This window comes from Monodon monoceros, unplaced genomic scaffold (assembly GCF_005190385.1).
Source record: "Monodon monoceros isolate NGI ecotype Baffin Bay Population unplaced genomic scaffold, NGI_Narwhal_1 Super_Scaffold_15, whole genome shotgun sequence".
NCBI classification, from domain to species: Eukaryota; Metazoa; Chordata; class Mammalia; order Artiodactyla; family Monodontidae; genus Monodon; species Monodon monoceros.
In genome coordinates, this window is record NW_021703771.1 from 75372278 (window position 1) to 75389831 (window position 17554).

General features: G+C 36.1%; 1 protein-coding gene across 1 annotated transcript; it reads left to right on the forward strand.

Moving 5' to 3' along the window:
* The first annotated feature begins 435 nt into the window (after nucleotides 1-435).
* On the forward strand, nucleotides 436-16372 carry MYCT1 (MYC target 1). The gene is given in 3 exon segments (XM_029223373.1): nucleotides 436-553; nucleotides 556-618; nucleotides 13869-16372. Coding segments are annotated over 3 exon segments (693 nt in total). The 3' UTR covers nucleotides 14381-16372.
* Nucleotides 16373-17554: the final 1182 nt, after the last annotated feature.

Genomic DNA, 17554 nt, shown 5'->3' on the forward strand with positions numbered 1-17554 from the left:
AAGAATTTTAGTAAGTAACTGAGTTATAGAATAGGTATTAGATAAAATTAATTGTACTGGAACAGAATATGGATTTCTGAAGAGTTCCCCCACCCCCCGACTTACTACATAAGTATAGCTTTCAAACATTGGAAAGCAGTCTACTTCTTTATCCGATGTAAGTTTAACCCCAGTTAGATTTATATCTCAGCTGGAGCTGAGAGTTTGGAATCTTCCTCTGTATCAATACGAGAAGAGGAAAGAACAAGAAAAGGAGCCTCTTATCCCCAAAGCAGTTTGGAGATGGTGGAAAGGAGGGTACTTAGCAATTCAGCTGAGGAAATGACGAGAAGGAAATTGTTTTGTGTCTCAGGAACTGTGTGGAATTCCAAGATAAGAAAAACAGTTGCTAATTTGAGTATAAAAGCAGGAAACATGATATACTTATTTCCTTTTATGCAAACACAAGTATATGAGGGGTTGTGTGAAAATTATTTTTCTCTTGCTGAACCACAAAGACATAAAATCAAAGTGCTTCTTTTGGACATACTGGCTTTTCTTCTCGCTCTTCTCTTCCTGTGGATATCATGGCTAATAACACAACAAGTTTAGGGAGTCCATGGCCAGAAAACTTTTGGGGTAAGATTTTCTTTAACTGTTTTTAATTTAAAATTAGGATGCAGAGAAAGGTACTGCCTAAAAGTTATTGAAACATTGGAAATCTCTGAGCCATTTTGTTTATGGTGAATCGATTACCTAAAGATTTCATAAATTTATTACAAAAAATTTGTTCATATAAAATGTCCATAAAGTGGGCTATGAAGTCGTTCAAGGAGAATCTCGGCAACACATATAGATTATGGCTGGTGTTACAAAATAATGAGAAAATAATAGGAAGTGCTAATTAGAAAGCAATAAGAATAAAACTGAGAAAAAATTTGTAAGTCATTGCTGTTTGGAAATTGATAATTGATTTGTTAGAAAATTAAGTTTTATCTGTCTTACGGTTATATAGATTATGTATCTTTTTTAATGAAGCTGAGAATTTCTATAGAGATTATTTTAACTTACATCGTCAATGTTATATTCTTTAATTTCCAAAGCGAATCTAAATAATAAATCTGTACTGAAGGAGTGTGATGACATGATTAAATAAGAAATCATATTATGAAATTAGACAAAAAACCTGTAATAGAACAAGTGGAACCACAAATAACGTTATAAAGAAAGCCTAACAAGGGGAAAAAAGGAACAATACAATAGTAGCTTTTGGCTGGGTTCAGACCTGGCTTCTAGTCAGTTAGCAGCAGCAGGATGGAGCTGAGGTCAAAACCACGAGTCTTCCAAGGCTGGAGACACAGGGAGGAAGGGCTGAGACATGAAATTGACACGGATGCTTGGGTTCAGGGAAATTTTAAAAATAACGGCGGCAAGTTGAGTTAAATCCAGAAAAAAACTTTAAAGGAGATAATGGAGTTTATGAAGAGATCGATAGCCCTATTTACTGGTCCCGAACAAATGTTTCATCCTCACAGAGAACTCTTTCAGACTTTTCGTTGTGATTCCAAGGTACGTTTGGGGAACTATCCCGTGAAAAATGAGCAGCGATGCTGCCTGCTCTGAACAACCTACCTGGTCGTCCACCATCACAGAAATCTGCATGGAAGGAATTAATGAATTCTTTTTTACCATCAACATTTATGTTTGTTTCAAGTCTGAAAATGAGGGATATTAATAAACATCATAATGTAATTATTAAAAAATTAAGAAAAAGAAAGTAAATTATACTTGCATATTGTAAAGAATGGCTTTGGTAATAAGTTATTCTACGTGGAAACCAATAGACAATAAATCTTTGAATTGTGGGAGTCTTACTTATATAGGTTTCTTACAATACAGTTTGCTGTCCTCCTTTACAGAGAAAGTGAATGTGCTAAACACACGCTAAAAAATAGCTAGCGTGTGTTTACCCTAAATTCATCATTGCAAAAATAAGTAACTATATAGATTATTCAAAAGTAAAGTAATTCTTACTGCAAAAAATAATCTGTAAAAAATCAATTTTTTTCAGGCCATTCAAAGTTAAATTTCAGGTTTACTTAAAGACTTAAGGAAAAAAAATCGTTATCTACTGATTAAAACATGGATAATAATCATAAAATAAACCTCAATTAAAAACAGAATGTTTAATTGGAGTCTATTTACCAATCCTGAGATTTATTTTTTAATATAGAAATCTATGCTTAAGAAAGAATTCAAACTTATTGTTCCAAAGATAGTTCCTAGTGTTTCTTTATCTTACTTTGTGAATACAACAGAAAATAGATGGAAATAATGAAAACCAGGAAGGGGAGTGTTACCTTGATAAGCATTAACAAAGCCAAACAAATATGTTGAGTAGATATAATGTTATAACGTTTGATGATATGGGGAAAATATATAAAAGATCACATTAATTCTTCTGGGGTTCAAGAAAATATCAAGTGTAAAATGCAAAAATGTAAATGTGAATATATGAAATGTAAAAATTTCCTAAAATATAAATGTTGATCTTTTAAATTTTTATTTCCTTTTTGTATCTAAATTGATATCTACATCACTGTCTCTGCAAAAATATTATTTGAAAATCTTATAAGGTACAGTGCAATACATTGCCTATTGCTTCCAAAATCAATTGTCTGCTTGGCACTTTGAATTCAGAGAATAGAGAAAGAAGAGTTTACAAAAGCAAAACTTGTACATTTAACCATATGAATTTCCCAAACTTAGGCTGTATAAAAGTTGTTTTCCAAATATAATTTTCCTGATTTACTTTAATGAATGTTGAAAAATAAGATAATGATACCAGGTTATTACCAATAGTGATAGCTTGAATTTTTTTGGTGATCACCCATTAAACCTTATTAAATGTTGTGCAAACATTACAGTAATTAGTGCAAAGGTGGGCAATAAAGTTGGCCTGAGAATGACAACACACCTGAAGACCACCACCTTGCATTTCTCACTTTTGCTTTCTTTGATGCATTTCCCGTCCCTACAAACATCCCCCATGAAAGCAGCAGGAAACATAACCTGTGAAAGTTTGCTGCACTCTGCTTTAATGAAATAGACAAGTGTTGTTAAACTTGGTTTATTTTTTGGTATTCAGAATCTTAAAGAAAACCATTTGGTTATACTTCTTGCCTTACCACTTGTGTTTTTCCCTTTTGGCTAGCATTGTGAAAAATTGGGGAATTTATTGGCTTAGGAACTTGCATTTATTCACCTCATTTAATCCTCACCAAAACTATAATATCTGTCCTCAAGAAGATTACACTCTTGGAGGAGATTATGTGTCCATAAATATGCAAATATGTCTATACTGTCATGGAATAATACAAGATAATGTACATTAAAATGACAATGATCGTTATGAGTTAGAAAGACAAATGTGGCAGAAATGGTCCCTAAACCCTCCTTAGAAAAAAAAAAATGAGGCTTTATCTGTTCCTATAAATCAGATGAGTTTCAAATAGGGAAACAATTGTAGGAAGAACATTGTAGTCATTCATTTTTCCTACATTAACTTATTAACTCATCCTTTCATCCATTTATCTATCCAGTTCATTAGTTTACTCAGAAGCATTGACTGACCACTCCTTATATATTAGTCAATGCGTCAGGTGTTAGTGAGATAAATAAGGCATAGTTGGAAATTTCAGGGAGTTCAGGAGAAGTGTTATCAGCAAATATGGAGAAGTAAAAACACACAAGCCATATTTGTGGAGAAGTGTGAACGACTTGAGAAAGATTTGTGTAGTTTTGAAAGTCACTGTAAAAGTTTGACCTGATTTAACATAATTATTTTCAATTTACTTACTTCAAGTCTCCCCACTTTCCTCTTCCTTAGGACTTTTCTCTAAAGTTGGAAAGGGACAGTGGTGGTAGCTATACACTATTAAGGTTCTTGGAAGGAGAGGGCCATTGGTTCTTGATCAAGTTCTGGTCTCTGCTGACTACAGATGTGTATTTCTCATCTGCTTTAGGGGAATCGCCCTTTTTTCTTGCCTCTGCTGCTGAGGGCTCTTACCATAAAATTTGCCTCGTATGGCCTGTGCAACATTTGCTAATGTCATGATTTTTCCTTTCTGGTCTACTGGCTCTTATTCACGTACTTTTCCTTCTGTCTCAGTGGCACAGAACAATGTTGAATGCTCTCCCATCACCCTGGAGCTGTGGGAATTTGGACTGTATATCAGACCCCTAGACCTGGATATACTAATGTCCACACTTCCTCATTCCTCCTCTGCCTTTCAGGGACCCAGAGTTTCTCAGAGGGGATTGTCATCTTTCCCATCTGGATCCCTCTAAGAAGCTGGGAATGGACACCAATTTCTCTGGCATTCCCTAAATCAGTCTGTAGCTCATCACAGGCAGAGATGGAGTGATGGCCCCTTCTCCAGGACTCTTACTGGTCACATAGTTTATAGCCCTTCTTCTCTCTCCCAAACATCTCCTCTTTACGCTGCTTCTGAAAGTTTATTTGTTATGGATTGAATGTTTATGTCTCCTCCACCGTTCATATGTTGAAGCCTTAACCCCCAATGCAGTGTTATCTGGAGATAAGACCTTTGGGTGTAATTTGGGTTAAATTAGAGGGTGGGGACGCCATGATGGGGTTAATGGCCTTAAAAGAAGAGGAAGAGATAGTACTCTTTGTCTCTCTGTCTGCGTGTATGCACTGAGGCAAGGATGTGGGTTCTCTCCAGAACCTGATCACGCTGGCACCTGGATCTTGGATTTCCTAGACCCCAGAACTGTGAGAAATAAACATCTGTTGTTTAAGCTACCCAGTTTATGGTATTTAAAGGGCAGCCCAAACTGACAAGGGCATGACTCGTAGACCATGGTTTATTTTTCCCAATACAGTTCATTATAGTAAAAAGGTATGTTCTTAAGCCCTTTAGGCTCTTAGCATTTTGAAACTGCAACAAACAAACAAAAAACCAAAACACTTTCCTCTGTCTCACGTTGTCTAGTGATTGCAGTAAAACAATTGGTTTTCAAGACTATCATCTATTCTATGTATTTAATAATCCTATTACCAATTGTAAACATTAACTTTTTCTTTATTCTGGGTATCCTTGATAACAGCCCTAATCCTCTACCAGGTAATTGAAATGGAGGATCGTTAGTTGATTTGCTGGGCAATCAAGTGCAGTCAAGGGCAGAAAACCTTGGTTAATAGCTGAAAATTTTATTCCTTAACCTGTGGAAAAATATGTCACTTAGAGACCTACCTCAGCAGATGGGAGTAGGTTGTTTCCAGAGAGGTTGAGGAGGGAGAAAGCTTTGCTGGCCATGCACCCCAAAGATGTTCTTTATATTTCCTCTTCCCAAATTGTAAACAAATACTGACTATATTTCAAATTCATATCTTTACTTTCCATTTTAAAAACTCTTGGACATTTCTTATTAACAGCCTTCTAATTACTTCCTTTATATCAGTTACTTAGGAAGTTTGAATAACAAATGCTTTTCTTTAAAACTGCTGTATCTCAGTTCCATAGAGAGAAGTTTGAAGATTCATCTCTCACTGAACTCCATGCTCAGAGATTATGATTCAGTAGGTATGGAGCAGAGCCTAGAAGAATGTATTTTTTGATAGGTTCCTGACTTTAGAACTTCTGCATCTACATTAATGAGAGAAATTTGCCTATAGTAGTCTTTTCTTATAATAGCCTTGTCAGGTTTTGGTATCAACGTTATGCAGGTTTCCTAAAACAGGGTAGGAATTGTTTTCTATTATCTGGAAACCTTTGTGTAAGAGTGGCATTGTTTATTGTTTAAATGTTTGAAAAAATTCACCAGTGTAATTATCGGTAGTATTTTTAATAGGAAGGTTTTAAATGAAAAGTCAATTTGTTTAACAATATTGGACTACTCAGGTATTCTACTGCTTCTTTGATTGCTTTAGGGCAGGAATCGTATTTTCTAGGAATTTGCCCGTTTGAAGTAAATTTCTAAATGTGTCAACTTAAAGTTGTTCATGGTCTTCTCTCCTATGTTTTTCTAAAATTTATTATGAAAGTGTTCAAATATACAGAAAAATTTTACAGGGAATATCCATATACCTACCGCCTGGATTCTACTATTAACATTTTTATAATATTCATTCTATCTACCAATCTGTTAGTTTATATTTCCAAGTAAATTGCAGATATCAGTACACTTCCCCCTAATTAATTCAGCATTTTTTTATTAACAGGAATTCAATATTTTTTTTTCTTTTTAAGGTCAAACATACATAAATAAAATGTGTAAAATGATCAAAAATGAAGTGCACAGATCATAACTGAACATTTGCTGAATTTTGACAAATACATACACACCTGAGTAACCCAAACCCCGATCAAGATACAGAACATTATCTCCAACCCAAAAGTTCCCTAATGACACTTCCTAGTCAATCCCTGTCTACATCATCCCCAGAGGAAACCACTAATATGTATTTACTGAAAAAAAATCTATGTATAAGTGGACCTGTGCAGTTCAAACCTGTGTTGTTCAAGGGTCAACTGTGTTTCTATCTTTGTGAGGTCTACTTTTTTTCCTATTTGCTATTACTCTTAGGGAATAGCCCTTTGGAAGTCCAACTCAGAGTCTAGAATATTTCCCAGAGTCTATCCTCCTTGGTATCCCCTGAAATCCAGTCTTTGTTTTCTAAGCCTACTGAGATTGCAGAGTTCTACTCAGGTTTTTTGCCTCTTTTGCCTGTCTTTACAGATCACTGTATGAGAGATTTTCTTTTCTCTTAGAATTTGCTCCCTCAAAGTTTGGGTAGGCCTCTGATGGCTTCAACCAGATTTAAAAACATATTTTTGATCTGTATTTTATAATTGGTCCCAGTGGTTTGATACATGTTAGTTTATCACACACAGAAAGTGATGGTCTACCGTGTTCCTTGTGAACATAATTCAACTTACCTTCTACTCTAACAATACTGTTGACTAATTATATTCAGAGTATGACTTATGCCTCGTGACTTTGGTCAAAACTACTTCCAAATCTCCCAGATTTTTCCTTACTTGTCCTACAATTGAGTCTAGTTTCCAGTAATCCAGAAAGAAAAAAGAAAATCAAGGGTGGCAGTTAGGCATCAGAAGTGGGACAGGATAAAATTTAGATAGGGCAGTCAGGGTAAGCCTCAATGAGAAGGTGACATGTGAGCAAAGACCTGAAGTCACCCTTGTAGATGGCTGATAAAAGAGTTTCAGGAATAGATTACCACAAGCACAAGGCCCTAAACTGGGAGCACAGCTGATGTGTTTAAGGAACGGCAAACAGGGCAGTGTGGATGGAGCTGAATGAGCCAGGGGAAGAGTAGTGATGAGCACAGATAATTGAGATCAAATTGGGAGCATCAGGGAGATAGCAGAGTAGATAATGAGAAGTTGAATTGTGGATATATTCTGAAAACAGACCCAATAGGATTTTCCAGGAGATGAGATACACATAGGAAATATTTATTCTTTGTTTAAATTATTGCAATTAAAAGTTTTCTGAACCTTAAATATAATTCTTCCTAAAAACGATTTTTACTGAAGTCTTATTGTCTGAACCATCCTCCTATATACTCCAGGGTACCAAGAACAGCATAGCTTACTTCAGTGATAGCTAAGCTTAATGATTCTTACAATTGGAAAAGATTTTGTGAATTGATCAATGCTCTGTTGTCAAAGATAAAATCACTTTTCAGACATCAGAACGATTCAACTCAAGGCCACTAGATGGTGACCTCTACTAAATTTTGACACTAATGGACAGAATTCTAGGTGTGGGTAAGATTTATTGAAAACCAGATTCAATATTAGAATCTTAGAATTAGAAGGGACTATAGTGACCATTATCATTAGGCCAGGAAGGGTCAAATGACTTGGGAAAGTTATACAACCATTAGTAATCATAGCTGTCATTTATTGAGGACTTATGTGCCGGCCCTTTGGTAGTTGTATAGACACAGGTTACAAAATAGGATAACAACACTTAATTTATACGCTATGCCCTGCTAATGTTAGAGTTTGTTCCTTTTTTCCTTTAAGGGAGATCTACCTTTTCTAAGGCAATCATTTGGTCTTTTTAGTTGCATTATATTGTAATTACGTGAAGTAAAATTATTTCCCCTTGATGCTACATTTTAAAAGTTTCTATTTTCTTTTTTTTCTTGAAATGAACCTTATGCTACTTTTCTCTATAGATTAACCTTTTGGAATATTTTATTTGTCAGAAGACACTGTGGTAGAGAGGCTCAAAGGGCATATACACTGAGACCATGTATAGGAATGCTTGTAAACTTTAAATTGAAATAGTCGATAAAAAGTAAATATGTCTCTTTAATCTTATCTATTATATCTGCTTATATCCTGAGATATTTAGAATCTTCCATCAGACCCTAGTGGTTACATTGGTTTATACACAAAAGCAAGGACATGTACTTTGCAAACCAGAGTATTTGTCTTTTCACTTTATGTCATACCTGAGTGAAAGCCCCCCTGACCAGTGCTAGTTGTCAATATTCAATTATTAAAATAAATTGTGTTAGTTCTACAACATAAACCTTAGACTCTGTTTCAATATCAATAAAATTAGGAGACTGTGGGACTTCCCTGGCGGTCCAGTGGTTAAGACCCCACACTTCCACTGCAGGGGGCACGGGTTCGATCCCTGGTGGGGAAACTAATATCCTGCCCACCATTCAGTGCAGCCCCCCAAAAAAGTAAGACATAAAAAATAAAATTAGGAGTATGAGCTGAAACATTTTTAAGAGTTTGTTTTCATTGAAACCTTGTATCTCTGATTCTATATCTGAAGTTGTTGATATTTAAAATTCTCCAGTGGAGGCTGTTGATTTAGGAAAGTATAACTGTAGAATACATAATACTGCCTTACCATATTTTCCCCAAGTATTTCTGTCCGTAACAGGCTACTAAACCTGGTATTAAATTGATACTGTTTTTATGCATTTTCACTTTCATTTTAGATTAATATTTTCTTAGAACACACCAAAGAAATAAAGCATTTCCCTAATTGGGTTGTTTGACAGTTAAGTGATATAGTACACTTAAAATAGTGCCCGAGACCTATAAATTAAATTAATCAAATTAGAAATGCATATTACTGTTTACCACAAAAATAAAATAAAAATAGATTTGCATTTTATAAACTATATTCCTCCAAACATCAAAATTTTCTTAATCACAGTTTTAGTGAAACCTTTCTACCTTGGAATAATAGAAGTTCAAATTTAAAAGGAGCTTATAGTTTACCAGTGAAGTGTCTACCTAATGCATTATTTTCCTACTCAAAGGTATAATAACATTAAGATGGATCATAATATATCTTTCATTCATCTATTCTAAATAGGAAGACAGAATATCTGAGTGAATTTATTCATATTCTTTGATTAAAGTGTTTCTCACGGTAATCAACTCATGGAATCTCTGGAGTATAAACTAATGAATAAACTCTTTCAGGGACAACTGATGACAATGTACAATAATAAATTATTCAAGTTATGTGCAATATGCCACACAAAAACAAAGATTGCCAAAAACTCACTGAAATATGGTAAAGTTAAGTATTTTTCTTAACCAAAGAACCAAATTTAGCAAAATGCCTGGACTCACATACTTATTTGGAAAGAAGAGAAAGGACTGGGTTTTATGAAGTATTTGAGTAGTTCATGATTTTTATTTAGCTCTTTTCTAAGAGCAACTAAAACAGTTTTTCCAGTGAAATCCAGAATTTAGGTAGCCTTTATAAGCAACACAAAACTTAAAGGAACTTTATAATGATTATACTAATAATTAAAATTTGATCCAGAAAATCTATTCTCTGATAAACTATTATGGCATAAAATGGCAAAGACAAGTAAGTATAATAAAGTAAGCAGATGCTAAAATTTCTAAAACATAATTTAATCTGATTATTAAATTACTGCTAGAAAATAACATTATCATTTACATCATGGGACAAGAGCATCTAAGCCTCAGTTTATCACCACTACCCCCCTCAACGTCTTATTTTTAGGACATTAGGTGGTATGATACTTTGGAATAATTTTTACATTCTTTTCACTTTGGGTCTCTCATGACCAGGTTGTTTCCTATTCTTACTACAACTTCCCAGATTAAGCCATTATTACTGCATGTTTGAATCATTGCTTCACTATCCTCCCTGTTTCTCTGCTTTCAGTCAACCACAGATATCGCTACCTGCTCCATCTTCATCCTTCCTAATGGGTAATTTTGCTCAAGCCTCTTCTTTGTCCACAGTGGAGAGGTTGAACTTCTTGGAGAAGTACTCATGGTCTTCCATCATCTGACCCCCAACTTATTGCAGGTAAAGTGGCCAATGACCCACTCATTGCCACATCTAAAGGACATTTTTCTTATTTTACGTCTTCTAGAATGTTAACTCTACCAGGGCTGAGGCTTTATTTTCTTCCCTGCTCTCTCTGTACTTAGCAGTACTTGGTATCTAGTGCGTGCTTTATGTGTTAACAAGTGAATAGTAAATATCTCTGGGGCATCTGGTTGCTAATCAGTACTACCTAAAATTCTCTCCTCACTTTGGTTCAGAGCTAGTAATCTCTCTTGTCTCCGTGGACCACCCTAATTAGCCCTTTTTGTTTCCCCGGTGTTGACTTCCACCACCAGTTAAATTCTGGTTTTCCTGGAAGTTTGTTCTCAACTCGGCTTCTATAAACATATTCCTTTCCTTTAGTAGAAGTGCTCTCCATGGATGGTTGAACTCTTGTAGCATGAAGATTCCCAGTTTTGCTTCTCTTTAAGCTCCATATTTATTTAACCCTGAATTCCAAATAGATATCCCAGGGACACACAAATTCAACATCTTCCTAATATCAGCTTCAGCCCCAGTTCTACATTCTCACATTTCTTCCCTGTTTGGATGAATGATACTAGTATCCACCCTCACCTGCCCACGCCAGAACCTGGGAGTCATTCTAGATTCATCCTTTCCTCAGTGTAGCAAAGCGTGGTTTTTTTACTGATTGACTGTGTGTGTGTGTGCGTGTATGTGTGTGTTTGGTTGGGTTTTACTGGTTGGTTTTCATTTTTAGAAGATGAAGGTGGGGAGGGATTGTATGTCCTTTGTTTTAAATTTTCTTTTGTTTTGAAGGATCCCCAAGTTTCCCCTCAATCTGTTTTTTTTTTTTTTTTTTCGGTACGCGGGCCTCTGATTGTTGTGGCCTCTCCCGCTGCGGAGCACAGGCTCCGGACGCGCAGGCTCAGCGGCCATGGCTCACGGGCCCAGCCGCTCCGCGGCATGTGGGATCTTCCAGGACCGGGGCACGAACCCGCGTCCCCTGCATCGGCAGGCGGACTCTCAACCACTGCGCCACCAGGGAAGGCCCATCATTTATTTTTAATTTACTGGTTTCTATTTTCCATTGCTTATTTTTAATTAATTAATTAATTTTTGGCTGCATTGGGTCTTCGTTGCTGTCCACGAACTTTCTCTAGTTGTGGAGAGCGGGGGCTACTCTTCTTGCGGTGCGCGGGCTTCTCATTGCGGTGGCTTCTCTTGTTGCGGAGCACGGGCTCTAGGTGCACAGGCTTCAGTAGTCGTGGCTCGCAGGCTCTAGAATGCAGCCTCAGCAGTTGTGGTGAAAGGGCTTAGTTGCTCCGAGGCATGTGGGATCTTCCCGGACCAGGTCTTGAAACTGTGTCCCCTGCATTGGCAGGCGGATTCTCTGTGCCACCAGGGAAGTCCCCCACTGTTTATCGTTTAGGTAAATTGAAGTTTGAATTTTTTTTCTGTCTTCTAATTATGCTGAAGGCATGGTTTTGTATATTTTTATTTGGTCATCTTGTTTTTCTCTATTGTGTTTTAGAAGAAATTTTGGAAAATTCTGATTTACATGGTTTCACTGCCTTGGCAGCCCAGATTTTCTATAATCCCTTTTTTAGGTTCCAAATTTTGGGGCACTGGTAAGTACAAGTTAATGTGGAATTTTACTGTATTATCAATAAGGCTAATTTTAGGTTCTGACTGTGTTTATTGCTTTTTCCAGAGAAAGCCTAACTCTATGAAATCCCAGTCTCAAGAGATTGCACTTTAAGGCTATGACAATATTATTTTGATGAGAGACATTTTTGAAGGACAATACTGGGTCTAGAAGATCTGTCATAAATCATCTTGTATTTCAGAAGTCATCTTCTTAGTATAAAGAATGTATTGCTTAGATTTGACATAAATAGTTGTTTTAGAGGATTTCGATATAAGCATTTGTGATAATTGTGAAAATAGGACATAACAAATATAGTCTTATCACGGGAGATAAATGTGACAATATAAGGTGGAAAGACACTAAAATATATCCAAAAATTAAGGAGCAATGATTATTCTTTTGTATTTGTTAATATTGGTTTGTTTTGTTATTTCTGCATCATAGATTTTGTGTATACAATCATAGATTACAACAATAAACTGGAGAGAACTTTGGCAATCATAAAATCTAACTCCTTCATTTGAAGAAAGTAATAAAATAAGTGAGTCTAAATAAATTTTATAAAAATCACACAGTATGTTAGGAATAGAGCTGAGTTTGGCACCCTAAATCAGTTATCTTTTGCTGTGTAACAATCCACCCCAAAACATAGTGACTTAAAACAGCCATTTACTTAGCTCACAATTCTGTGGGCTGGCAACTTGGGCTGGGGTCAGCTTGATGGATTTTCTGCTGGTCTTCTTTCATGGACCACACTCAGTTGTTGGGTTGACTATATTTAAAATTCAATGCATACTGAGTTTTCCAAAGAGAAATTTTAAAGTTATATCCAGATATCAGGAAAAATATGTTGAAATGCATAGAATTTGAGAGAGAAAGACAGGCTTTGGGATAGTGGGAAAATCAACATGGCTTGTGGGTTAGATCATGGGGTAGAGGGTCAGTAAGTGTGGTGGGTGATAAGGCCAGAAGGGTCTTCTAATATCCAGCATGTCTTTCGATTCAATGCAGGGTCTCTGCTACGCAGTTTTATTCAAGAATATGTTTTTAGTTCACGAGAAGAAGGGATAAGGTAGAATTTCCATTTGGGAATGGCATTTTCCCCTCCTCACAACAGGAAATCTGGACAAATACAAGTTCTGTGAGTTGGAGGATACTGGTGTTATAACAGAGATTCCATGGGGATTCAGGGGACAGGAATTTCACGATCACAAGGGCATGATAACAGCATGAACCAGGTTGGGAACCAAGAAAGAGCTCAGTAGTCTGCATAGGTCATGTCATCAATGAGTCAAAGATATAGGTGAGAGTCCAGGAGTTCTGGAAATATGACATAAATCAGTCAGCCCCCCAGGTGGTTCTAGCCCAGCACTTCCTGTCTCAGACTGAGAACAGGAAGTGAGGCATCATGCAGCCTGCAGGTGGAAGACATTGGTGGGGATGATGAAAGCAGACAGAGGAAAAGGCAAAGTCAATGTGACTATGAAATTTTTTATCAATTTTTGGCACATTAGTTGCTACTGTAACTCTAAAGGAAATAATCTCTGGACTATATTTGCAACTCCATAAAATTTATGAGCTAAAGAACAGCCTTTTTAAAAAAATGAGACTTTTTAATTACTAATTTCTTAAAGATAATAAAATAGCATAAGCAATATGGAATGCTACAGTTAAAAAAATCTCATTTTGTATCCTTTATTCTTTTGCTTTGATAAACGGAAGCATATCCGCTTCATTTATTCATATCCACCTAGCACCATCTTCTATTTCCCAAATCCGAAATCGAAGTTAATCATGTAATCCATAGTAACCATTTGTATTTTGCCTGTGTATTTAGTTTACAAAGCAAATTGCCTCTTTGTTTTCTTTGTTTCAGAGGGTGTTATAATGTCCTTCACAGTGTCCATGGCAACTGTACTTGTAATTGGAGGATTTATTTGGGCTTTGTTTGTTTGTTTCTCTCGAAGAAGAGCCAGTGCCCCCATCTCACAGTGGAGTTCAAGCCGGAGATCTAGATCTTCTTACACCCACGGCCTCAACAGAACTGGATTTTACCGCCACAGTGGTTGTGAACGTCGAAGCAACCTCAGCCTGGCGAGCCTCACTTTCCAGCGCCAAGCTTCCCTGGAACAAGCCAATTCCTTTCCAAGAAAATCAAGCTTCAGGGGCTCAACTTTCCATCCGTTTCTGCAAAGTCCACCACTTCCCGTGGAAACTGAGAGTCACATGGTGACTTTCCCTTCATCCAATACCTCCTCCACCGTCAACACTTCCCACAGTCTGGGCCGTCCTGATTTCCACTGGTCCAATCACAGCCTTCGGATTGGCCTTTCAACACCAGCCCCACCTGCCTATGAGTCAATCATAAAGGCTTTCCCGGACTCCTGAGTAGGGTGCTTTTTTTTCTCTCTTTTCTTGTCTTTTATTGAAAGGAAATCACAAATAGGCTAAACAGAATTTTGAAGACATGGCCCAAATGCCTAATGAGTTTCTAACCTGAAACGAGTACACACAAGTTGGACATTACAATGTAAAACACATTTTCTTTGAACACATCTTTTTTCTTTGTCTCACAAAAGAATAATATGTTTCCAAATAGTTGTATATTTATGTATTTTGTATTCGATGTGAGAATTATTAAAGATAGTGATTCTTACCTAAGAATCAGCTGGATGCAGTATGTATATTTTAGACTAAAATAAAAACTTTAGATATCTGTGGTTTACAATCCTCATTTGCTGTCCAGTGTGACTATAAAGGGGAAAAAAATCACTTAAAAGTGTATAACTTTTTAAAAAAAAATTTGTGTCCTAAGGCATTTTAATTTAATTTTCTTTAGAAAGACAAGTGCACCACATTACCATCTTGGATTTTTAATGGATTGTATGGACACAAAATGACAGAACATAGGAGATTCTAAAGTTCCTTGATTCCACTCATTTATGAGAAGTGAGGGAAGCAAGTAAAGGAAGCTGAACTCAGTGGGTGTTGCAGATACTATAGTAATTCTGACACTTATTTTTCCCCCAGACTCCTTTTGTGCTTTCCCCAAGAATAGTTATCCACATCATTGAGGCAAAATCCTTGTTTTTACTCACACGGTGATTTAACATTTCTTTACTGTTGTGCTTATGTTGTTATAAAAACAACAACAGCAAATCCAATTCATTTGATCTAAAAACAAATTTTAACACCGAGCTTACATTTTTTTAAGGGATAAATTTTATTTCTTACATTTAAAGCTAGCAACTGGGAAAGCACCTTATCTAGAGATCTTCTGCAACTTCACGGACAGAAGGGTTAGTGGGGAGACGGCCTTTCAGCCAAATAGGTGTTACAACCATGAAGAATCCTCCTTCCTGGATGGACTCATTGGTCATCATCTTTTATTTGCTTCTCTATGAATTTCAACTTCAGCTTCTGTGAAGAGTCTTTGCACAAAGGTTAAACTATGTCAAATGGTCCTTGGTGCAGACAGTCATTTAAGGAGTCCACCTCCACAGGTAGCCACCCTCCTAAAGGAAGAGAGCTTCAGTGGCCAGATGCCTGTGGCTGCCCTTTTTCATTTAAGGACACGAGTTCACAGGATTATTACTCAGAAGACCTGTGGTTTGTTTCTGATATAATGAATATTTAGCTTATGTTGCTGTTTGTTTCTCTGAACATTGGAATTTTCCGTGAAGAAAAATGTACTCTCATTGTAGTTTCTGCAATGCAGCTGTCCCAGCTGATAGTGTCTGAATATGTCTCAAGAGTGGAATAACTTTTACTTAATAAAAGATTCTGTATAGCATTTTCTTTGTTTTTTATTTCGCTTACATTTTCCATTGTTCAAGGACAATTATGCTAAAAGACGTCTATAGTAAATGTCTATAAATAGATGCTCTCTAATGCAATATACCTGAAAGAAGAAAGAAAGAAGGAGGAAAGGAAGGGAGGGCAGAAGGAAGAAAAGAAAAAAAAGCTCGCAGGATAACGAATTTGTTGTAAGCTGTTTTTGGACAAACTTGGCAGTTACCTCATAGCCACGTAAGGTTTTAAGAGATCATTAATTTAGTAACAAGTCTATCTTTTGCTTGTGAGTCATCCTTAATGTTTAACATGAGAAGTAAGCAAAGTGTATGGTTTTTGTCTAGAATTTATGCTGGGAGTAAAAACTGCTTTATGTCTCTCAAATGAGGAAAATGAGAGCAGAAATCCCCTGGGTATTTAACCATCTGGCAGAATTATTGCCTCCTCTCTCCCCAAGTTAAGAAACAATCAAAATGAGTATCTTGTAAAAATTGTGCAATGTATGAAATGTGAAATTAAAGCAAAAATTGGAGACTTTTTTAGTTGTATTTGTTTTATTTGAAATATTTAGTTGATTACAGAATAAAATTAAACTGGTGTCAATTTCGATTCAGAGTTTAGTTATTGAATAGCCTGTGACAATTTCCTATTTATTTGGTGTTTTAACTCAGTTAAGACCATTCTTTATAAACTATTCCAGAGACACAAACCTTACTTTATCTAATAACGTATAACAGAAAAAGAGTAACATCACAAATAAAAGAAACAGAATTTTCAATGTATTAATACAGATGTAAAAATAAGTAAGTTATTTGTTAAAAACATTAGATTCTTACCTCGCTAGGTAAACAATTCCAAAATTATTTAACTTTTTTAGAGAATAAACGTTTTTATTGAGATATAATTGGCATATTGCATTATATTGGTTTTAAGTGTACAACATAAAGATTTGATATACATATACATTGCAAAATGATCACCACAGTCCAATCTAATTAACATCCATAACCACACATAGTTACTTGTGATGAGAACTTTGAAGATCTACTCTCAGAGACTTTTAAATATACAATATGGTATTATTAACTATAGTCACCACGCTGTACATTACATCTCCGGGGTTTATTTATTTCAGAACTGGAAGTTTATGCCTTTTTTGATGACCTTCACCCATTTGATCTCTCCTTCCTTCCCCTGCCTGCCATGTCTGGCAATCTGTTCTCTGATATCAGTAGAAAGTCCCATTTATTCATTTGGAATTTTGCCTAATATATTCATGTCTTGAAGCAACTAGGAATAAACTTTTTGAAACTAAGAAAAAGAACCCTAGTAATACATGAAAACCACAAGCAAAAGCTGAAGAGCTATAGAAGTGTCTAGTTTTATTGCAAGTGGTGGCTGATTTACAGATAAGGAAGAGAAAAATCAAGCCAGAAATTTCCAAAATTAATTAGCTTCTGGGTAACGGGAGCAAAAGACAGACAGTTTGCTTATCTTTCATAGTGTGAGAGTACAGAACACACTCTTTTGTCTGTCAAACCCTCTGCTAGTCTGAAAACCATATTCCTTTCCCTGGCTATCCACATGATCATGGCAGGAACAATCACCGCGTCAAATGTAACTTCATTAATTGGTCTAGGAAAAGGCATCTGAAGAAGCAAATCCAGTGGTCCTTTGCAAAGGATTTTGTGGTAGGGATCCCAAGAGAGGCCAATATCTCTCAGATGCTTAAAACTGTAAGAAGTAAAATTTAAAAGTGTTTTTTCTACC